This window comes from Microtus pennsylvanicus, chromosome 2 (genome assembly GCF_037038515.1).
Source record: "Microtus pennsylvanicus isolate mMicPen1 chromosome 2, mMicPen1.hap1, whole genome shotgun sequence".
Lineage (NCBI taxonomy): Eukaryota > Metazoa > Chordata > Mammalia > Rodentia > Cricetidae > Microtus > Microtus pennsylvanicus.
In genome coordinates, this window is record NC_134580.1 from 99,685,704 (window position 1) to 99,709,476 (window position 23,773).

General features: G+C 46.7%; 2 protein-coding genes across 23 annotated transcripts in view; one reads left to right on the forward strand and one right to left on the reverse strand.

The window, feature by feature from the left end:
* The window catches only part of Serf2 (small EDRK-rich factor 2), a 233,729-nt gene that overhangs the window by 103,270 nt on the left and 106,686 nt on the right, over nt 1-23,773 (forward strand). The gene's annotated exons all lie outside the window — the stretch shown is intronic.
* Nucleotides 1-23,773, reverse strand: part of Ppip5k1 (diphosphoinositol pentakisphosphate kinase 1) — a 47,987-nt gene that overhangs the window by 17,466 nt on the left and 6,748 nt on the right. For 7 of the 22 annotated variants that reach the window (XM_075961935.1, XM_075961927.1, XM_075961928.1 and 4 more), the window contains exons 9-29: nt 22,803-22,964; nt 22,594-22,715; nt 19,013-19,114; nt 18,628-18,714; nt 18,445-18,520; nt 18,211-18,320; nt 18,046-18,128; nt 17,298-17,429; nt 17,003-17,124; nt 16,600-16,782; nt 13,064-13,205; nt 12,710-12,933; nt 12,337-12,464; nt 12,047-12,161; nt 11,775-11,882; nt 10,502-10,615; nt 10,176-10,340; nt 8,206-8,355; nt 7,494-7,584; nt 3,693-3,818; nt 2,914-2,976 (exon numbers count right to left, since the gene is read on the reverse strand). In XM_075961935.1, the coding sequence (XP_075818050.1) occupies nt 2,914-2,976; nt 3,693-3,818; nt 7,494-7,584; nt 8,206-8,355; nt 10,176-10,340; nt 10,502-10,615; nt 11,775-11,882; nt 12,047-12,161; nt 12,337-12,464; nt 12,710-12,933; nt 13,064-13,205; nt 16,600-16,782; nt 17,003-17,124; nt 17,298-17,429; nt 18,046-18,128; nt 18,211-18,320; nt 18,445-18,520; nt 18,628-18,714; nt 19,013-19,114; nt 22,594-22,715; nt 22,803-22,964 (2,605 nt within the window). The remainder of the gene's footprint in view (nt 1-2,913; nt 2,977-3,692; nt 3,819-7,493; nt 7,585-8,205; nt 8,356-10,175; nt 10,341-10,501; nt 10,616-11,774; nt 11,883-12,046; nt 12,162-12,336; nt 12,465-12,709; nt 12,934-13,063; nt 13,206-16,599; nt 16,783-17,002; nt 17,125-17,297; nt 17,430-18,045; nt 18,129-18,210; nt 18,321-18,444; nt 18,521-18,627; nt 18,715-19,012; nt 19,115-22,593; nt 22,716-22,802; nt 22,965-23,773) is intronic. The other 15 variants (XM_075961940.1, XM_075961934.1, XM_075961941.1 and 12 more) reach the window with 10 other exon arrangements.

Consider the following 23,773-nt stretch of genomic DNA (forward strand, 5'->3'; position numbering starts at 1 on the left):
TTAGATAATCTTACGCTGTCTCTCCATGGATGATGGTCTAACCACTCTCTGTGCAGCTGGTGTGTGGAGGAACGCTAATTCGGAAACCCTCATTGTTTCAGTCACTTGGCACATTCTATGGATGCCTGGGGTTCAGCAGCAGAACGGCTGAAGGCATGGAAAGCCATGTGATGAGGGGTACAAGAGGAAATATATGGAGATGAAGGCTGACGTGAGGATGAATAAGGGCTTGATCCAGGAAAGGCAGGAGGATCAAAGTGGGTAAAGATGACGGCTCAGAACTCCCGGATCAGACCTGTTTCACCTGCTGGTGCCATGAGACCACAGCTTCCAAAGAGCTTGGTTTTTAGTTCTTCCTGGACTAGTACAGTGAGGCCTGACTGTACTAATGGTCACACCGCTGTGTGGGGTGATGTAATATAGAGAGCCTGACAAAGCCACTGGGTGCTCTGACACTTTGGATGAGTATGAACCACTGTCTCTTTCCCACTGGATGAACTTGCTTTGGTGAGCTCAGCCAACAGTTTAATGATGTACCATACCCGTGTGCTTGCTGTAACCACGGGCTATAAAAGCTCCTCAGGAAGAGAAGCAGGGATGCACTAGGACTGCTCTCCCATCAGAATATGGAGACAGCATTGCCTTGTCTCTTTTCTAAAGCCAGGTCCAGTTTTTGGGGGCTTTGTTTGTTGGTTTTTTTAACTGCTGTGTCAAAGCCACACATCATACAAGGAGATGGTGACACTGGGCAGTGGGGCTGGCACATGGTTATAAAGAATCTGCCATAGGCAACAGTAGACAGAACAACTGCTCTGTAATTGCTGAGTCAGTAAAGCAAGACGTTGGCCATGTGTAGAGCTCTCGTGTTGTCTTCAGGGCTAAATTCTATCAAGATGATCTTCTTTGTCAAACACAACAGTTCAAATTTCTCAATACAACAGGCAGATCCCAGGTCCTGGCTTTGCAAGCATATTAACTTCCTAGCTCAAACACAAGAGAGATAAGGAGGCTAGAAGAACTCTAGGGAAGTGTGCAAGGTGTCGGAGACCTTAGGTTGTTCTTCTGCACTATACCTGAACTGTCCAGGTCTTTCTTCCTTTCCTCCTTATGGCAAAATTAATTCTTGCTTCTTCTTCAGCCGCTGAGTCTGCTAACCAAGCCTTCAGAGAACTAGAGATATAGGCTTGAGGATTTGTTTTATGAACTCAGGTTTTTTCTTTTCTTTTATGGCACCCAAGAAACTGGGAGGTGGTAAGAGAGGAAGGAGAAGAAAGGGGTAGAGAGACTGAACTTGTACAACAAGTAATGATGCTAGTCTCACGATGGCAACACTAATGCATTCATCACCTCTCCAGAGACCCAGCTCTCAGCACCCTAGTAGTGGAAGGTCTCCCTTTCTGGCTTTGGCAGCCTATTTTAAGCTTTAGAAAAGCATATTTATTTTAATTTTATATTGAGCTCTTATCTCAGAGGCCCAGGCTCCTGGTACTATATTTTCAACTAAGTCCAAGTCTCGGGCTTTTGGGCATCAAGTTCTTCTCCGTGACAACTGTGGTATGCGAGACTCTATGAGTTAGCACGGACATGTCACTATGGACGGGGATTTTGGCCACAGGCAATGAAAAGAGACTGGTGGTGAAAATGAACTGAAGGAATACAGGGTGGTCAACCCAGAGAGAAACTTCAGTAGTGTCTAGAAGATATACATGACATGGTCAGGCCAAAATCTAACACCTACTATTGGTGGGGCAGCTGGTGGGACAGGGGCAGGAAATCAGGGTAATTTTACCTTCCTCTGACAATCTCAGCTCTTGAATACAAGGAAACTGTATCTAACAAAACTGGATTTACTCGGGGGACAAGATACAACACAAAGAAACAGCTGAGAGTAGGTCTTAGGTTTCCTTGCCACACCCCACAAAGAGACCACAACCTTTCAGGGCACAATTTACACATACTTAGCTCTTCTATATTCTTAAAATATTGCTAATTCCTAAGTTCTCCAAGGATTCCTATCTCATCCCTTTATTTCCACCTTCTCTGAGACAGTGTTTCTATAGATATACCTGGCCTCATGGAAAATAAAGACTCAAGGTGTAGAGGCTGGGGCCTAGCTCTGGGGCAGAGCATATGGCTAGTACACACAGATACCAGGGTTCAATTTCCAGCACTGACCACTCAGCCAAAGGGGAAAAAGGGAAAAAGAAAGAAACCACAAGGTACAGTCCTTTCTTCTTACCTAATATCTCCCATTCCTATTTTTTTTTCTTTTATCCCAAAGCAACCTGGGCTCCAGTTTTCTAGGCTCAGGCACTAGGTTAGTAAAACACAAAGCAGATGTCAGGAACACAAGAGCCACACAAAGTGCACACAATGGCAGGAGACAGGGATATGCAGATGGGAAGTCATGTGTCCAAACCAAAGCCCTAATAAGTAACTGTAGCATTGGTCCAAAAGAAGAACACACGCTGCCTCCACCCCATCAAGGAGATCAAAATTACATAAACGGAGACAGCAGGGAGAGAGGGAGCCCTATCTAGGTGATGCTATTCTCAGCTAAGGACAACCTCAGTATGTCTGTACACGGCTTGGCAGCTATGTGATAGGAAAGGGAGCGTCGTGACTGATGTTTCGGTGGTGATGCTCACAAAGGTTATGGGATGGTGATGACGGTGACTATGGAAATCAGACCCTGAGTTGCCACAGGGACAGGTCAGCCTATCCAGGCTACAGCCACGGCTACAGCTGTCACGAGGGAAATGTCCCCAACAGGGACACTTAGTGAGGGGCTCATTCAGAGAAAGCAAGGTGTCAATATAGTGGAAGGAGAGGCCAAGTCAGCGTCAGAACTCGGGGTTAAGTGTCTGGAGGTGACATGAGGGAGGAATGAGGCTGAGTCAGCAGCAAACGTACCGTTAGTCGGATGCTTTGCAAACGACACAGAAAATCGTTTTACGGCCGGGACAAACAAGAGCTCTGGGGAGAAAAGACATCACGGGGATTATACCCACCCCTGTGCCCACCCTCGGCTTTGGAACCTGCCCACTGTGCACCTGGTGCTTTACCTCGCTGTGAAATTTGGTCCCATCCCCAACCCTGGGACCCTGACTACAACACTCCACTTATTTCCTCTGCTGTACTCTCCAGGAGCTGATGTCACCTCCACCACAGCATGGTCCCACAAAACAACCCTGATTTCACCACCACGCTCTCTTCCTAGCCACTTGGAAATGAAATCTGTATAGAAACATCCTTCCCTTCCCCCAGTATCTTTCCACATCATCTTTTCACCTTCGCTGAGCAACCTCACATGCCTAGCCCTGACTCCCTGGAACTTCAGCAAGACCCCACTGCATTCCTCCTGACCATGGATCATCCTCTCGGTCCTCATCCTACAGGCCAGAATCCAGGAAAGAGTACAAATTGATGCAGCCAGGCTGTGTGTGGGAGCTTATGAAGGGATAAGCATAAATCAGTAGTATCTGTATGGTGAGAGGGAATGCGAATGGAGGAGTGGAAGGGGTCCCGGCTCCTTCTCCCATCTATTATCCATGAGGAAGCTTAGTACAAGGCCAATGCCAGTGCCAACTTAAGCATGGGTAGTTCTGAAGCTGTATGCTTGCTGGGAGACAAGTTTTTTTTTTTTAAAGAGAGACAGAAAGAGAGTTGCCCCCCAAAACCCACCCACATACCATCTCGGTGCTTTAGACTGGCAGGCGGGAGTTTTTTGCCATGGCTGCGGGCGTAGTCCTGAAGATTCGGAGCGCTGGAGGAGCCGCCCAGCACTGTGGTGCTGAACAGCCCTGTGCACTGTGAGCCTGCAGGGCCGGGAGCACATTAGTAGCCACACAAAGCTGCATACAGAACACCCAACTTCACAGTACAACATTAAGACACACACAGCCATTCAGTGCCACCACAACGCAGCTACTCCAGGTAACCAGTATCCTCTACTGTCCATAGCCACACCAGGCAAGCAGAGTAGCAACTCTCCAGAATATCTACATGGCAGAGACAAAAGGCCACTACAGAAACGGTGTTAGTCTTATTAGGCATTCGGTCTACTGAGGTGGATGGTGCTTTCCAGGTAGCTCTCAGAAGTACTAAAAGAACAGTCTCCCTAAACTTCTAAAAGCTACGTTACTTTGTGTAGGAGGTGCCATGTCGTGCACATGGAGGCCAGGGGACAACTTGCAGTACTCAGTCCTCTCCTTCGATCGTGAAGGTCCCAGGGATTAAACCCAAGTCATCAGGTTTGGCAGCAAGTGAGAGCCTTCACTGCTGAACCACCTTGCCGGTGCACGTTCCCCTACGCCTAACCAGGGGTCCTTTACTCTGGACAGAGGATTTTAGAGACCCAGAAATCTAGCCCCTTGGAGGCTTGAAAGGAAAAAGCTTTCACTGGAATTAGAGACTGGGTTTGGATACTTGGCTGGCACACAATTCCATGTTCTTCATCTAACAATCTATCATTCAGAGCTTTTCTCACAAGTATGAGCCTTCTAAAGCTGAAAGGGACTCAGAGACCATCTACCTTAACTTTTTTATTTTACATAATTGGTGAAGAAACAGACGCAAAAGGAGTCTCCTTTGCTCAAGGTCACAGTACAGGAGGTAAGGAGGACCAGAATCCAGGTCTCCTTCCTCCGGATACTATGTTTGGTTAGCAGAGAAGGATTTTCTTCACAAGGAAACAGCATAGATCCTGAAGTCAAGATGGACACACATCAGAAGACATCTGAAAAGTCGTCTGCTTATAAAGTAGGGCATACCAGTTATGTGCTAAGCACCCTACTAAGACAGAAAACCGTCTTTCTTTTCCTGCTCTGAAAAGTTTATTGTCTTGCAAGCCCTGTGATCCAAACCAGCTGCTCACATATGTAAGTTCAAAGAGAGCAAAAAGAAGCGCCAGTCTGAGGAGCAAATGACACACAAGGAACCCCTGAAAGGCAAGTCAGGTCAGAAACCGTCCCCAGGGTGACCTAGAGAGAGTAGGGCCGGACTCCCCAGTCCTCCATCTACAGCCTCAGGGACAGAGAAACCTGGAAGTCATAGGACCGACATTCTTAAGTGTGGTGGCACACACCTTTAATCCTAGCACTAGGGAGGCAGAGGCAGGAGGATCTCTGTGAGTATGAAGCCGGCCTGGTCTACATAGGGAGTTCCAGGACAGCCAGGGTTACACAAAAAGACCTTGACTCAAAAAGCAAAAGTAAGGCATTCAGATTCTTGGAATTTGCCCTTCTACTTCCAAATTCATCATAGTCAAGACCCTGAGTTTGGCTGGGGAGGTCATATCCATATTCAGACTGGAAGAGAGGATCCTTTGAGCCTACAGAGAAGACCAGGGTCCCAGTATTTCAGGGCTACCAGAAAAATCAGAAAGCTCAGTTAGGCAACGGTTTCTACCCTGGCATCCAGGACCTCTTTATGCAGCAACTTCTCCCAAATTCCATACTCAGTCAGGCTTTAGAATGAAATGTCACCCTACAAAAGATGTCTGCTTTTCTTCAGAGAAGGCTGAAGGGAACTGGCTCTACCCTAGACCACAGCAAGCTCCGTCCTACATTGACTTCCTCTGCTGAATACTTTTCTGGCACAACCCTGCCAGCCCCACTCTGCCTGGTCCTCAGGCGTCTCAGCTAGCAGTCTCTATCTTACCATCTGTCACTAGGTCTGTGTATCCCTCACTCTGCCACATTCTGTTTGAGATTAAGTTTCCCTGTGTTGTCCATTCTGGCTAGCCCAAACCCCTGGGTTTTAGGGGTCCTCCCATCTCATTCCCCACAAGTGTTTTGGTTATAGGCACATGCCACTGCACTATATATACCCAGTCTCCTATGCCTTATTCTTTTTCATTTTCTCTTCTTTCTTCTTTTTTGTTTTACGTTGGTTTTGGTTTTGGTTTTTGAGACAAGGTTCCTCTGTTGTAGCCCTGGCTGCCCTGGAACTCACTCTGTAGACCAGGCTGGCCTCCCTTGATGCTGGGATTAAAGGTGTGCACCACCACCGCTTGGCTGTTTGTTTTGTTTTATGAGACAGAGTCTCACTGTGTAGGCTTGGATGGCTTGGAACTCACAGAAATATATCTGCTTCTTCCCCCAACCCTGACCTCCTGAGTGCTAGGATTAAAAGTGTATTACCACGCTGGATCCTATGCCTTATTCTTTTTCTTTTCTTCTTCTTTTCCCCCCCATTTTTCTCTCTGCTTATGAAGACTCCCACTTACACACCTATCTACTTTCTAACCTATCTAAAATCTATTCCTTTATCTTCTTTATTTTGCTTTTTTTGTTCATTATTTATTTATTTATTTTGGGACAGGGTTTCTCTGTATAGCATTGAAGCCTGTCCTGGAACACTCTCCGTAGACAAGGCTGGCCTCGAACTCACAGAGATGTGTCTGACTCTGCCTCCTGAGTACTGGGATTAAAGGTGTGTGCCACCATCGGCCAGCTCTGAAATCTACTCTTTACTGGATTTTGCTGTTTCTTGACCTTTGGAATTTCTGGGGCAAGAAGTCCACTTTGCTGACCTATAGTTGTCATTTAATCCTCAGAGTTGGTTTAATCCCCAAACCAACCAACTGATTTCAGGGTTCTAGAAGCCAGTCTACTTCCATAAAATTAGCTTGGAAAGTTACAAAAAAACATTTTTCCTCTTTACTAGTTCAAATATTAACATTTTGGGACCAAAAAATTAAGAAGCAAGGACAAAAATAACAAAAAATTTAGAAGGTTTAAATATAGAGAATAGGACAAGATTTTTAACCCCGCAAATCATCTCTGACCTGCAGTTAGTTACTTGGTTTACACGGCATTGTGTTCAGAGGCAGTCCATCTCAAGGACTGCCCCATAGAATACCATACCCTCTGAGGCTTGGTGCTTCCTCAAGTCTGTGTCCTTAGAAAAGGTTGAATGACGTTCTCCACCCCTTTCCAGGGCTCAAAAAAAATCAAGAGACATTCCCTCAGTGTCCTGAGGGAAGCCTCTGCCACCTCACCCGTCTCAGATTTGTGTCCCTCAAGCTTCCAGAAAGAAAGGAAAAAGTTACAGGATTAGGAAAGCAGGTGCGAACACCAGGCTTCAGAGGAAGATGTGGCCCAAGGTCTCATATGAAAACACGGCAACCGGGGATCACAAGTACCTCTAGCTTTACCTGCATAACCCAAGCACCTGTCACTGATAACTCTGAAGGGTCAAAGCCTCCATGGTCCCTTAAAGTCTGGGTTGGACTGGAGGGACAGATAAGGAATGAGAAGGAAAGCCAGAAAAATACCCTGCGGCTAGGGAAATGGGGATTAGTGGGGAAATCAAAAGGTAAACACTCTTCTGGGGTGAAAACAATCACCTAGACCTATCCAAAGGTAACTCCTCCACTCCATCCCTTCCTACATCTGACAGTTCCCGTGATGAAGATTTCCCACAATAAAACTCTGGATAACAGACAGACAAGCCTTTCCAACAACAGGTAAGAGATGCGGGAAGCCTACCTAGGCCACTCTGCTTCATCTCTGTTGGGGGACGCGAAGATGAAAACAGCCGGTAGCCACCGGGCCTTGAAGATGAAGTTTCAGAGAGCACCTGTAGAAAAAGGACTTTATATTAATCCCCTTGTCACCTCAAAGTAGAAAACCCAGGTTCTGAATCTTTCCCCTACAAAGCCAAGCAGTATCAAAAAGATTAGATGAGCCAAAAGATTTTTATGGTGGAAGAGGAAAAAGGGAACGGAGTGCACGCTGCAGAGTGAACTGTCCAGGGAGTTCATCTATGTTAGAAGGCATGTCTACTGCCCAAACACTGGTCCTTGCAACCTCCCCACCCCCACCCCCCAGATCTGGCGAACCACGATCCAACCATTTGTCGTCCTCAGTCAAGTCGGCACTTCAGTCTTACCTGCTCCTTCCTAGAACTCAAAAATCAATGACTCAGCCACAAATAAAGTATGGCCTGCCCTCTCTTTTTTCCAGAGACAGCTGGGGTGAATGGAGCCATCCTCAGTTTCTTGTATAAGCCAAGAAGCCCTCCCCTCCAATTATTTTATTCCTGGATACATGAAACTGATTTTTTCCCCCCAAAATTTCCATGAGGGCCAACCACACAGCTCCCAACATCCACACATCCCACCTAAACAAGGAGCAGTTTCCCTAGATCCCAAAAGCAAAGACAGAAGGCAGGAAAGGAAGGCAAGGCGGGAAGAGACACCTGTGTGCAGGAAGCCAGGTGAGTGGTGGACACAGCCCGGGGCTGTAGGCCGATGGCTGGGGAAAGCCGGGGGAGGTCTCCTGACCTCCTGCGGCGCCGTCCCCTCAAGGGGATCAGGTCCAGGTTCCCCGTGCACTGCATGTTCATGACCTGCAATCAGACCGGGTGGAAAGCCGGTCAAGGCTCCTATAGCCCCCAAGTTCCCAAAGTCCCAGTGCCCAAAGGGCAGAGTCAGAGAGCTGGAGAGGATGGTCAGCTAGGGCACAGCTGCTATTAAGGTCACAAATTTTATAATCTAAAACAGTTCAAAAATATGAGATGACAAGAGAAGAAGGAGGGATGAGATGTCATTGATGAGGATAAGATGTCCAATATTGGCCTACAGAGCAAGGAAAGAAAATACTAATAATATAAGGCTGTGTGACTAAGGACTGGCTGAGGAGCACATTCTGAATAGTCATCACCCTGAATGAGCCAGGATCTAAATACCAGAGACCCAAAAGAAGGAATGTGGTTACAACAGGAATCGCAGAGAGTTCTGGAGGCTCAAGCCTGTGAGTCCAGCTCAGGAGGATAAGGCAAGAAGATCACCAGTTCAAAGTCTGCATGAGCTACAGGGTGAGTTCAACATCAGCCTCGGTAATTCAGCAAAACCCAGTCTCAAAATGAAAGACAACAGAAAGGGCTGCGGATGCCACTCGGTGCTTAGAACACTTGCCTGGCATATGTGAGGCCACAAAGAAAAGGAATCACACTCAAGGAAACTTCCAGAAAGAAGACAATCCCAGTAAGCCTGAGAGAGGATGTGCAGAGTGATGTCCCCTGTGCTGACATAAGATGGCAAAGGGACAGCCCGGGAAGACAAGCACATACTGTCCTGTCGTCGGGTCAGTGTGTGCAGATTGCTGGGCACCCGGTTCCACCCGCACCTCAAGGGAAACTAAGGCACATCTCTGCTAAAGAAACCACATGTTCCAATCAGCGATCCCCTAAAACAGCCGGGAAGCAAAGGGTAAGTCTGAACAGAGACTGCAGTTTATTTTCTTGGCCTTCTCTAAAATCTGAAATGTAAATATCTGCATTAACCATGAAAGCTTATTACAGATTTTTTTGAGATATCCTAAAGCAGAAAAAACAAGTCCCATAAGACAGAGGCCCGCAGAGAGCAGTTGAATAGATCCATGGTTCCGAGCAGCATCCAGACCAGGATAAGTCATGACATCCAAAGGAAAGTCATGGAGGAAATTAAAGAAAGTATCACTGAGCCAAAGAAGAAAATCGCATTACCAAGAAAGACAAATCCAAACCTGAGGAAAGTAAGGAGATGCAGTGATAAATCTGTACAAGTTCTGTCCTCTAGATTAGAAAACCAGAAGTGGGATTTGAGAAAAAGTCTAAAAATATCACAACACAGACCCAGGCAGATAAACCTCCTCATCAGGAGAGACACAGACTCTGGATGATCAATCATCCTTCTGGCATGACATTATAGATAACCCTAATAGCATTCAAGTGCCAAGAACTGCTCAAGCCTGAACAAAGAGAAGGACAGGGCCTGGCCTCCACCACACTGCACGGCTATTGCAGTGACTGTTAATGCATCTATAAGATAAGGTAGATATTGCTCACATTGTATAGAGGGAAAAAGATGAAAGGTTTGAGAAGCTACCTGGACAAGGTCACACAGCTTCTAAGAGTCAAATGGTGATGTCAGCCCAGAAGTCATACTGCCTCTACTTTATCCTAAAACTTTTCCCCTTAGGTATTGCTCATTGGCAAGTCTTTAACATCACAAGTAACAACCAGCTTAAAGAAGTCCTACTGGGGACCAGCTGTGAAAGAAACATTAGGTAAACATAATAAATACCACTGCAAGGGGCTCAAGCATTAAGTCTCAAGAAGATTCAGAGGAACGAGGATATTTTCCTACAAGTACTGGTACCCCATCATCATCTTGTCCATCTCATTACCTCCATGGAGCCAGCTTTTCGATTCCGAATGAGGGGTGACCTCCTTGGGAGGCCAGTGCCCTCGACAGGTAGGGGAGAGGTCTGCAATGCTCGGTCTGGTTCGTCTGAGGCCTTCCCTGGGCACAGGTTCTCTATGCTGCCTTGATCTGCTTTCATCTCCTCATTCTGTTTCATAATAGACAAATGGAGAGACATTAATGGTTTTCATCTTCCTGATATCAAACTCCTCAACCTTTTTAACCACCCTTGATCACTTCCCAGTTTCCTATCACCTGGTTCCCTGGGCCCTAAGTCCTAGAGCCCCAAATCCCAGCTCTCTGACCCACCTCTGAAGAAGCTGGGCGGAATCCACAGCCAGCTGGGGCACTGCCTTCTTCAATACCTTTCACCCCAGGGCTGAAGTGGAGCTCCACATGGAACCGCTCCTCCGACAATGGGTCCTATGGGGCATCACCATATGAAGGGTAATTGGGAGAATCTGGATGTGGTGACAGGACTCGCGGGAGCAACAGAGAGGAACTCACAAGGATACAACCACCCAGGAAAGCCAAGACTGAGGTTTCAGGGTCTTGCCCTCAGTCTGGGACTCATCTATTATAGTAGCTCATGCCTCACCTCCTGTTCTACAATCCTTCCTTTCCATCTCTCCTAGTAACAGCTTGGCTATGGTATACACAGCAGAACTTTAAAGCTGTCTTTGCTAAGACTGATGCAGAAGGCATGTGTGTATACACATATGTACACACACACACAGAGCAATATCAGCAGAAACAAGACTCATAAAACATTGTCCCAAATTCCACAGTTATTCTAGGTTATTTCTCTGGTTCAACATCGCCCCAGAACAGAGTTCTGTTCCAGTGGACTCCTTTTAGGTGCTCTGTGCCGTGCCGCACCTACACACTGCATCTAGCTGGATTCTAGAAATTATTTTTCTTTAAGATGAAAACAAACTTATTAAGTATACTGTAAAGAGAGCAACAGATATGGCAGTTGAAGAAAAGTCTACTGACCAAAGTCTATAAAAATCTAAAACTAGGAAAGATTTTGTGAACCAATGGGCCAGCTCAGCAGGTAAGGGTTTGCCACTAACCCCAGTGATCTGAGCTTGATCCCACTGCAGTGAAGAGGAGAGTCAACTCCTGCAAGCTGTTCTCTGATCTCTATACATGTACAGTGCATGCCTGCACACACACTGATCTTTATACATATACAGTGTGTGCTTGCAAACACCTATGCGCACACATGCACACACTGATCTCTATACATGTACAGTGCATGCCTGCACACACACTGATCTTTATACATATACAGTGTGTGCTTGCAAACACCTATGCGCACACATGCACGCACTGATCTCTATACATGTACATACAGTGCATGTCTGCATACACCTTTACAAGTGCATGCACACACTGATTGCTATACATGTACGGTGCGTGCCTGCACATACCTACATGTGCACACGTGCGCATGCATGCATACACACACACATACACACGCATGAGCACACTAAGTGTTTAAAAATAAAAGGTAAGTTGCTTTTTAATGGGAGTAGGAAGAAGGGCCCTTTCCTCATCCCACCCGCTGGCTCCTCACCCGTGTGTTGTCCTCATAAAGCATGATAACAATCTGGGTCATGTAGTTGAGCTCTGAGATGGCACTAAGATAAGCCAAAGCTCGCTGCCATTGTGCATCCTGGGTCTCCTACCAAACACAAACAAAGGTAAGCCAGTGCCCAAGGACAGGTAAGAGGAGTGGGCAGGGGACCGAGGAGAATGGCAAACGTCCACAGGAAAAACAGACGCAAGGACAGCTGATGACTGCTAGAAAAGATGCTCAGAGGTCAAAGGAGGGAGGAGGATGCTTACGTCAAGAAGTCCCCCATAACGGAAGACACTGAGTAGGGAGTGAACGTGACTTTCACTGGTGAAATACAGACGTGTTCGAACATGGCGCCCTGGAGAGAGCACTCCACGGGAGTACCTGACATGGAAGTCAAATCAGATACCCAGTCAGATAATTCTTTCCTGTGACAACTCCTCCTCCCACCTAAAGACTTCTCTCCTCACCATCCCGGACCCTATCTCTTCTTGGCCCCCCAGGGCTCCCAGCATGCCCTCCCTCCCTCCATCCAGTTCCCCTCCCTGCCCTCCCTCACAGGGGATGCAGCTTGTTGACAGACTCATCCTCGTGGGTTCTCTGCAGGTCAAGCAGGATTTTGCGCAGAAGGGGAAGACAGAAGCCCACAGCAATTTCCATTTTCTCCTCCCGACTGATTCCATACTCCTGAGGGTCACAGGCCAGGAAGAAGAAGCAACTCAGTTATTCTTGCCACACGTTTCCCTCAGGCCTGGCGTTTCCTTCCTGTCCATCACAGCCCCTCCAAAAGTCTCTTCAGTCAGTCCTGGTGCCCAGACTAGTCCTGGGAACTGCAGCAACTCCATTCCTTCTCCAAGTTTCCTTTCTAGGTCCCTTTCTTTCCTCCCCCCCCAATTCTTCCCACCCTACTGGATCCATTATATGAGACACACCTGGGGAATGACTACATCGGCCAGAGCTTTTGAAAGATGCAGCAACTCGGCTGTGCCCTGGAGGCCCAGACTCCCATTATGTTGTACGTCGTACTTGACGCAGTCGTAGATATCAGGGATCTTGCTGATGTCATAGCGCCCGCTCTTGTGCCGGAAGTCGCGCTCTAGTTTGCTCCAACGCTGCAGCATTAGCTCTAGTGTCTCACTGTGGTAGAGCTGCAGGTCTGAGAAGAAGGCAGACAGTCAAAGGGGGCCAGACTTGACTTCCAGCGTAGAACCAGAGGGATCAAGAGTTCCTGAGGAATGCATCCATGCCCGAGACTTTAGAGGGCAGACAGTAGTAATCACACCCACCTACAGAGCTGGGGTCCTGCATCCGTTCCCGAATCTGGTGGGTTAGATTTTCAATCAGGGAAAACACCTGATTACAGACTTTGACAGGATTCTGGATGATAGACATGGAGTTGAGGAGAGAAGTGCTTCCGGTGGGAGCCAGCTGTGAGGAAGAGAGCACAGGCTCAGGCCGATCCCCAGACTGTGGTTTACTACAGAGAAACTGGCTGTGTTACAGAGCTGCCTGCTGGCTAATTTCAGGAGGGATCTTTTGTTCCTGGGCATCCTGGCAGTTCTGGGCCTTTAAATGAGGACACTGCTCCAACACACAAGCATCCATGAGGGGACCGTCTTTTTTTTTTTTTTTTTTTTTTTTTTGGTTTTTTTTCGAGACAGGGTTTCTCTGTGGTTTTGGAGCCTGTCCTGGAACTAGCTCTGTAGACCAGGCTGGTCTCGAACTCACAGAGATCCGCCTGCCTCTGCCTCCCAAGTGCTGGGATTAAAGGCGTGCGCCACCACCGCCCGGCCGAGGGGACCGTCTTAAAAGTTTCAGATCCAGAGAAATTAAAGTATACTCACAAGAAAAGTACACTTCACTTGGGTACTGTAAAATACATGTGAGAAGTGCTGGAGAATAAAGAATAAATTCCTTACAGTCTCTGGAATGTCCTGATGAGAATCAGAGAGGACTGTCTCACACTGACTTACAGTACCAGTGTTCATCTAACCCAGCTTCAGCTTAGGGTTTTTAGGGGGTTTTTTTGTCTTTTTTTTTTTTTTTGTTAGGCTTGTTTTTGAGATAAGGTCTTGCTATGTAGCCTTGGCTGGCCTAGAATTCACTCTGTAGACCAGGCTGGCCTCAGACTTACAGAGATCCACCTTACTTCTGCTTCCTGAGGACTGGGATTAAAGGTGTGCACCACCATGACCAGCTTCAATTTAAGACAGTTATCATCAATACAAAATGAGGAGGGCTGGAGAGATGGCTCAGTAGTTAAGAGCATTTACTGTTGATACACAGGGACAGGGAGGGTCTGGTTCCCAGCACCCATGTGGGTAGCTCACGGCTACTTAGAACTCTAGTTCCAGGAGATTCAACACCTCTTCTGGACACCATAGGCACCTAGGCACAAGTGCACAAACCCACACACAGATATATATGCACATATACACTTAAAATAAACATAAACTGGGCAGTGGTAGCACACACCTTTAGTCCCAGCACTTGGGAGGTAGAGACAGGTGGATCTCTGTGAGTTTGAGCCAGCCTGGTCTACGGAGTGAGTTCCAGGACAACCTGGGCTACACAGAAAATACCCTGTCCCTGTCTTGAAAAACAACAAATAAGTAAATAAGCAAACAAACAACTAAAATACTAAAAGAAAAGAGATGGGAAGGAATAAGTGTAGATGGAATAAAGAGTTCTGGCTAAGGTCTCAGAAGCTTCATTCTCACTAACAAAAGGAGGCATAAAGATAGGGAGAAACCCTAGATTTTCTGTTTGACAGTGAACAACACTAGACTAGCTGGGAAAATAAGGAAACAAGTCTGCCCCTTAATAAGTCATTCAAGAAGCTACCAGAGGGACCAGAGAAATGGCTCCGCTGTTAAGAGTGAATCTGCTCTTCCAGGGGACCTGAGTTTGGTTTCCAGCACCCACATGGCAGCTCACAGTCGTCAGTAACTCCAGGGATCTGAAGCCCTCTTTTGACCTCTATGGGCATTGTACAAACATGGAGTATATATATATATATATATATATATATATATATATATATATATATATATATATATATATGTATGTATGTATGTATGTACAGGCAAAACACTCATTCACATAAAAAAATTAAATATACACTAAAATAAAGAACTTATCAAAATTAAGTGTGGGACAGTAAACAAACAAACAAACCCAACCCATTACCCGGCCAACTGTGGCCTAGATACTCAGGAAAAAGAAGATTGAGTTGGGAACGGCAACTGCCATCAACGCCGATGGGCAGCAGGGACTGAAGTATAAGCAGCCAGGCCTTCAGAGAAGACTCCTGGGGTCCAGACCACCTCTGCCAGGGTTGTTTAAGTTACTTAGAACTTAGGTCCCTCCTCTGTAAGATGAGAGAGGGGTAGGCCAGTTCTAAGAGTTCCCAGGCAGATTAAAGGTGACCATTAATTCTTTGTCCTTTGTCTCTCTCTCTCTTTCTGTGATCCAGGCCTCGCTTTGTGACTGCTTCCCCACGATAAAATGACAACCATTCATTGTATTACTTCTGGACCCCCTGCTTTAGAAAGCTTGGAAGCTTTGTAGACGGAGGCAGAGGCAGGAGGGTCACTGCAAGTTCAAGACCAATCCGGGCTCCATGGCAACACCCTGCTTCCAAAAAAAAAAAAAAAAAAGGAAGGAAACTTGGGATGCTTCTAACTTCACCTGGGAAAACTAAGATACTAGACCAATCACATGACAAATTCTTGTGAAGGGGACAGGTCCTGCAGTTACAGGGAGAGGATGAAGTCAAGAGCCAGCTATCCCAGAATTCTAGTGAAGCCTCCAGATATAACAGATTCCCAAGCAATCATCACTGCACTACCACTTCAGGGAAGCACAAATGAGGCCAGACGAGCCCAAGACTGCGAGGAGTGAACTGGTAAGCACTCTAAGTTATCCCGGAAGACTACGAGGAGTGAACTGGTAAGCACTCTAAGTTATCCCGGAAGACTGCGAGGAGTGAACTGGTAAGCACTCTAAGTTATCCCGGAAGACTGCGAGGAGTGAACTGGTAAGAACTCTAAGTTATACCGGAAGACTGCGAGGAGTGAACTGGTAAGAACTCTGAGTTATACCGGAAGACCGCGAGGAGTGAACTGGTAAGAACTCTAAGTTATAATCCTGGAAGCCGTTTTTACATAGATCACTGAAACAGTCCTCCAACTTCAAGACCCAAAGTCAGTGGTTTAAGGACTAAGCTTTCCTTTAGATTACAGGATTTAAAACATAAACCACAGGGCATATAATATCTCTAGCAGAGCTCAAGACACAATCAAACACATTAATATTAATGCAGAAAAATGTATGACATTTACATTAAGTGAAATAAATAAGGATTCTAAATAGTCTTATGATAGGTCTGCCAAATGAACCAAACTTATATCAACATATTTTTATAAATAAATAAATTTTTAAAAATTTGTTTATTCATTATGTATAGTATTCAGCCTGCACGTATGCATGCAGGCCAGAAGAGGGCACCAGATCTCATTATAGATGCTTCTGAGTCACCACGCAATTGCTGGAAATTGAACTCAGGACCTCTGGAAGAGTAGCTAGTATTCTTAACGTCTGAGCCATCTCTCCAGCCCTCACATAAATAGTTTTAATCTTTGAATTTGTGGATAATGAAAACTGTGGACATGAATTTACCCCAAAGGGTGGTTGGAAGGATTAAACAAAATACCGTAGATTAATATCCTAAAACAGTGCCTAGCATATAACAGGTAGTAGTATTCAGAATGTTAGGAATTAGGTTGCAGGGTAGCCGGGGTACAGAGGAGGAGCATGTTACCTGGTCATAGTCATCAGGGCCAAAGGGTGCATCCTGCTGCAAAATGTGGTGCAGCCTTGCCTTGACGCGGTGCTGGCAGCTGCTCAGGGAGTCACTGTCGCTGTCCAGCAGCCCGTTCATGTTGGCGCTCTTCACCATTTGCACCAGAATGGGTGTCAGCTCCCCTTCTAGAGCCAGGAGGCCCTGGAAGGAAAGCACAGGTCTATAGCTTCTCTTCCTGGTCGACGTCCCAGACATGGGATGGAGAGAGAGCCTGAAGAGGCCGACTCCAACCATTCCCAGCCCCTTTGGACACAGACGTCTCTGAATTAGCACAGCAGCTCTTGAACCCTTTCCATCGAGTCCTCCAAACTGTTTCTCTACCTAATGGAAGCGGAGGCAGTGGAAGAACGAGAGGGCTTACCTTCGCAAAGGCAGCAGCAGTCATCTGCACGCGACCCTCATCAGACGCGTAGATCTTGAGGTCATGACGGAAAGTGCTATGGAGACGAAGCAGCCCACAGCCAGGGAAGCCAGCATAGTCACCTGGAGCAAAGGGGAATGCCAGCACAGACTGTCACCCAGTCATGTGGGGGAACAATATTATCTGTCCCTTTAGTATCCTCACAGCATCTGCTCCTTCCTTCCCCTCTCCTCCCCTCCCCTCACTCTAATTATCTTATCCCAGCCACGCTGGGCACTCACTTTCTAACACTTACCCTGGCCTCCAGGGTACATGCAGCGAAAAGCTCGCCCCAGCTCCTCGGCCTGCACACGGCCATCAGGAGTCAGCTCTCCACCCCACTTCAGTACCAGCAGGAGAGAGGGAGCCAGGGCTTCTCTCTGTGTATCTGAGGGAAGAAGGTGTGTGGATGGGCATTTCCCAGGGACTATGATGGGAACACCCAGACATTAGGCTTCTGACAAGAACAGAGGTAATAGAGGCAGGCGGATCTCTGTGAGTTCGAGGCCAGCTTGGTCTACAAGAGCTAGTTCCAGGACAGGCTCTAAAACTACAGTGAAACCCTGTCTTGAAAAACCAAAAAAAAAAAAAAAAAAAAAAGAACAGAGGTAATTACAGGTAGAAACCATCTACAAGGTCGCGAATAAGAGATCTGAGAGAGCCGAGTATGGTGTCACATGCCTGGAAAACCAGCTCTTGGAAAATGGAGGCATGAGGATTGCTGGGAATTTGAAGTCAGCCTGGGTTACACAGAAAGACTGGGTCTTACAAAAGAGGCCAGTGAGATGGCTCAGCTGGTAAAGGCATCTGCCACGAAACCTAAGCACCCAAGGTCTACCCCCAGGACCAACATGATAGAAAGAGGGACCCAACCCCCACAGTTGTCCTCTGAGCTCCACAGTTGCTCTCTGGCACGTGTGCCCCACCCCCACTAAATAAGTAAACATAATTTTAAAAATTTGAAAGAAGAAAAGGAGGATGAGATACGGGAGAGAGCTGCTCACCTTGGCCCTCATTTGAAGCTTTCACTCCGTGGGGGTAGTAAGTCAGCTGCACCTTCCGATTAATACCCGAGAAGTGGCCATACCTGCAGGGAATAGCCATGCATCACGTTCTGCCCTGCACCTCAGTTCCTGTGAGGAGCTCCCTGCTGCTGTCCCCTTTCTCACATCTCCAGCACGGACTTCAGCTGCTCCAGCTTCCCGGTCTTCTCCTCGATCTCAATGCCTGGTTCTTTCTCCAGTTCGGCTAACAGGAGCCTCGTAATGTCCAGTACCTCCTAGAGAGACCACCGGGAACCGTGTAGGCCTTCCTCCTGTCCATTTCACCTTCCCGTCCATCCCTTCTCAACCCCACACTCTTTCTTGTCAGACTAGGGCTCCTGCCCAGACCCACCACCTTACCTGGAGCTGCTCAGGTCGCTTAAGTTTTAACTTTCCTGTCTTGTATCCACCATGTTTTTCAAAGAGAGCAAAAAACCTTTAAAGAAGTAAAAAGTAAGAAAAGAAATCAGACCTCCTGGGAACTGTGCTCCATCCCTTCTCCCTACAAAGAACTATCCATCTAAATTAGGCCGTTCTTCCTACCTTGGGTGGGTCACTTCCATCTTCATCTTCTGCTTTGGAGTTCGATCTCCATGACGGATAATTGCGATGACACAGCGGAGTTCCATCCTAAGATGGGGAGTGTTCTCAGAGCCATTCTCCCACCCCAAACCTTCACCCCCCACCATCACACTCTACTGGAGAATCAGAAAACAAAGGGTGCTGAGATTAGACACGGTGCTGGAGTTACATATTTTCTTTTCGAGACAGGGTTTCTCTGTGTAGCTTTTGAAGCCTGTCCTAGAACTTACTCTGCAGACCAGGCTGGCCTTGAACTCACAGAGATCCACCTGCCTCTGCCTCCCAAGTGCTAGGATTAAAGGCATGCACTACCACCGCCCAGCCCAGATTTTTAACATTTCCTTACATAGTGCCAGATGTGGTAGGGACGATGGGAATGTCCTCGGCTTCTGTGGGGATGGACCATGGGATCTGGAACTGTGGGGCAAGCTCCCGCATAATGGTGTTCCTGGGAGGCAAAACATAACAAAGTTGAAGGAAAAATAAACGAACAATTGTATGACAGAAGGTCATACACATAAATGCAGTCATGCAGCAAAAGAAAGCATTAATATAAAGTTTGAAATGTCCAAACAAAACCCCATTAAAAAAAAAAGTCCAGGGACATGGCTCATTGCTAAAGGCATTTGCCACAGAGCCTAACCATTTGGCAGAAACAAAAGCACAGCAGTGATAAACCAGTTAAAGTTAATGTTCCCTTTGGGTGTGGGGAAAGAATTTAACCTCAGCACTATACGGGCATTTCAACTATATTCTTTTTCTTTTCTTTATTTTTGTTTTTAAACAGGACCTCACGTAGCCCAAGCTGGCCTCCTGCCACTAGGCTAGCCTTGAACTCTTGAGTCCCACCTCTCACAATCCCAGTGTTGAGATTACAGACATATACCACCAGGTTTAACTCATACATTCTTTTCCTTTTTTTAAATTTTATTTTACTTTATGAGTGTTTAGGCTGCATGTATGTGCTTATGTTGTGTTCCCGGTGATCACAGAGGTCTGAAGAAGGTAATGATCCCCTAGAACTGGAATTACGGATGGTTGTGAGCCCCATGTGGGTGCTGGGAACCTAAGTCGGGTCCTCTCCAAGAGCAACAGTGCTCTCAACTGCAGAGTCTTTTCTCTAGCCCTGCTTTAATTTTTCTAATACATGTGTGAAAAAAAATTTTTTTCCCTGAGACAGAGTCTCACTATGTGGTGAGTACTGGGCTGGTACTCATTACATAGAGCAGACTGGCCTTGAATTCCAAGATTCTCGCGCTTCTGCCTCTCAAGTGCTAGTATTATAGATATGTGCTACCATGTCCATCTTGAATTTTCTTAATTAATTTACTAATTGATTAGTTTTGTGTGTGTGATGTATATGTATAGGCTTGTGTGTGTGGTGTGATGTATATGTATGGGCATGGGTGTGTGTGTGTGTGTTTGTGTGTGTGATGTGTATGTGTGGGCATGGGTGTGTGTGTATGTGTGTGTGATGTATATGTGTGGGCATGGGTGTGTGTGGGTGTGTGGTGTGATGTATATGTGTGGGCATGGGTGTGTGTGTATGTGTTTGTGTGTGTGATGTATATGTGTGGGCATGGGTGTGTGTGTGTGTGGTGTGATGTATATGTATGGGCATGGGTGTCTGTGTTTGTGAGATGTGTGTGTGTGTGTGTGTGAGGTATATGTATAGGCATGGGGGTGTGTGTGTGTGTGATGTATATGTATGGGCAGGGGTGTCTGTGTTTGTGAGATGTGTGCGTGATGTATGTATATGTGTGGGCATGTGTGTGTGTGATGTATATGTGTTGGCATGGGCATGTGGCAGTCAGAGGACAACTCTCAGTAGTCAGTTGTCTCCTTCAACTTTTACACGGGTTCCAGGGACTGTACTCAGGTCACCAGGTTTGCATAGCAAGCTCTTATACCATCTGAACCTTATATCCAGACAGAGTCTCACTCCTGTAGCCCTGGCTGGTCTTAAACTCACAGAGACCTCATACCTCTCTCAAGCACCAGAATTAAAAGCATGGGCCATCACACCCAGTCTTCACATATTCTTAATAGCGTATTTTTTCTCATGTATCCCAGGCTGGCCTCAAACTCACTACATAGCAGATGGTCATTAGGTTCTATTTTGTTTGCGTATGTGTGTAGGTAGATGGGGTTATATTCCTGCGTACAGGTGCATACACCAGCCTATGTGTGCCTGTGGAGGTCAGAGGTCACAGTCAGGCATCTTCCTTGACCACTCTCCACTGGTTGGTTGACCTGGAGCTCACCAATCATCTAACTGGCTGGACAGTGAGCCCTCAGGATTGCCTTGTTTCTGCCTCCTCATGCTGCGATTACAGGCTACTCGCGACTTGTGACATGGGTGCTGGGATTCAGATCTGGGTCTTCACGCTTGTACAGTAAGCACTTCACTGACTAAGCCTGATTCCTTCTCAGCCCCCACACTGCCTTCGCCTCCCAAACGCTGGGACTCCAGTCTGAGTCAACACTGCCATTATGAGGGGCTGGGGATTGAGCCCAGGGCTTCAGGCAAGCAATTCTACTACACCTCCAGCTTTCTTCAGACAGGGTCTTGTTTGTAGCAAAGACTTGCCTCAGACTTGAAACTCTCTTGCCTCCGTCTGTTGAACGTGGAATTATATGTGTATACCTTCATGCCTAGCCTTAATAATAGAATATTTTTGGTTTTAATTTTTTGCTTTTGTTTGTTTTTTTCAAGACAGGGTTTCTCTGTGTAGCTTTGGCTTTCCTGTAACTCACATATAGTGGCCTCAAATTCAGAGATCTACCTGCTTCTGCCTCCCAAGTCCTGGGATTAAAGGTGTGTGCCCCCAGCACTCTGTAGCTTAAAGTAGCCTCAAACTTGTGACAACCTTCCTACTGTGATTACAGATGTGAACTATCATAACTAACATTTTGTTTGTTTGTTTGAGAAAGGGTCTCGCTACATAGCTCTGGCTGTCCTGGAAATCACTATGTAGTCCAGGCTGGCCTCAAACTCATGGAGATCCATCTGCCTCTGCCTCCTAAGTGCTTAAAAGTGTGTGCACCACCACACCCAGCCCAACACTTAATAATGTGGGTTTTTTCGTTAATTATTGTGTGCATAAATGTGCATGATGTGTTTGTGGGTACGTATGTTATGGCATGGGTGTGGAGGTTAGAAGACAAATCTGTGGAGCTGCTTCCCTCTTCCCACCTTTATGCAGGTTCCAGGGATCAAATTCCCATAGCTAGGCTTGTGCACACACATGCGCTCTACCCTCTGAGCCACCATGCCGCTCTCAACAATGTACTTGTTTGAGATAGGCCTCTCACTGTGTAGCTCTGACTGGCCTGGAATTCGTGATGCAGACCAGGCTGGCCTGGAATTCACAGAGATCCGTTTGCCTCTGGCTCCTGAGTGCTGGGATTGAGGGTGTGGACCACCATATCTGGCCTGATGGTGTACTTCTTCAGACAGTGCTTGGTAGAACTGCCATACTGTGGATGCTCACCATACCGTCATCCCTTATGTTTTTTTGAATGGCTTAGGTATTACACGCTATTTTGAACGCAAAATCCCAGTATTATCACAGTCAGTAAACTAAATATAGCTATTTACACATGGGAGAGAAAGGCAATCTGTCACAGCTAACACTGTTAATAGCAGTCATCTCTGAGGAATGCATTACGGAGACAGCAGGGGCCGAGTAGCTTCTTCTCCTTTTTCATTTTTGACTTTTGAATCGTTTTTAAAATAGTTAAAATAAAGCAAAAGCTTTATTGTTTGTTTGTTTATTTATCCATACAGCCTCATGTATCCCAGGATAGTATGAAACTGCTTCCACCTCCCAAGTGCCGGGTAACAGACACAGACATCACACCCGCTTTATAAAGAGAAAGCTCCTGAGCCCTCTTCCCCGTACCCTTGCCCACTATGTCTCTTACCCCAGAATCTTGGCACAATCATCATAATATTTCATCGAGTTCTTGACAAAGCTAAAGCCATTGACGTCACACACGAAGGAGTGACCGTTGGCACGAAGAAGGTCAAATCCACAGACTGTTTGCTGCAAAAGCGAAAAGGCAGAGCGAATCAGCTCCCAAGCCCTGCCCGTTTCTTCCCTTCACCCCACAGCCCCATGAGCCCTCTCTACCTTAAAAGCTACGCAGACTTTCCTGGCTACCAGCTTTTCCATGGCGGTCAGCATGACTGGATAGCGCACCTCTTTCCCCTCACTGTCCCGTTCAACTTTCCCATCCAAAGCTGGAGACTTTCTAGCTTCAGCATGGGCATAGTCGGGCCCCACTGTATACACCTGCGGGTACAGAGCACCACTGAGTATGCCCACAGCTCACCCTGTGTGTGAGAAGACAATATGAGCACTAGGTCTGTAGACTCTTCCACAATAAAAACCAAACTCTGCCCAGTCAAGAGTGGTGGCACCCGCCTTCAGTCCCAGCACTCAGGAGGCAGAGGCAAGACTTCATCAGTTCAATGACAACCTGGTCTACACAGCAAATCTTAAGTCAGCCAGAGCTACACAGTACCTGTCTTAAAACAAAGACAAGACCAAAACTCCTCCAAACGTAAAGAATACAAAGACTGGGTCATGAAACGGTTCGGCAGGTAAAGATGCTGGCTGACAAGTCTGGTCTCCAGGATTCATATGGATGAAGGAGAGAAGTGACTCCCCCAAGTTGACCTCTGACTCCACATGCATGCGATGGTGCACGTGCGCGCACACACACACACACGCGCACACACACACACACACACACACACAAATGTAATAAGACAATTTTTAAAAAAAGAATACAGAGACTGATATTTTTGAGCCTTATTCCAATGATCTTCCAAAGGTTTCTCCTTAGGACTCTGGCACTACTTTCTAGTCCTTATTAAACAATAATTTACCAATGTCTCACAATTCACTATGGCACCTTGCTCTCGCTCTGATAGGGAAATGAGAATGTCTGCATCTCACTTGCTATCGCCACTTGAATGTGAAGCCAGCTGAAATCGCATTTTGTTTTCTAAGATCCACACACCCTGCCACTTGCCTCCCAAGCACCTCATTCCCACCCGGATGTTTGTAACATTTTAAATCTCTGTATCCACCATAAC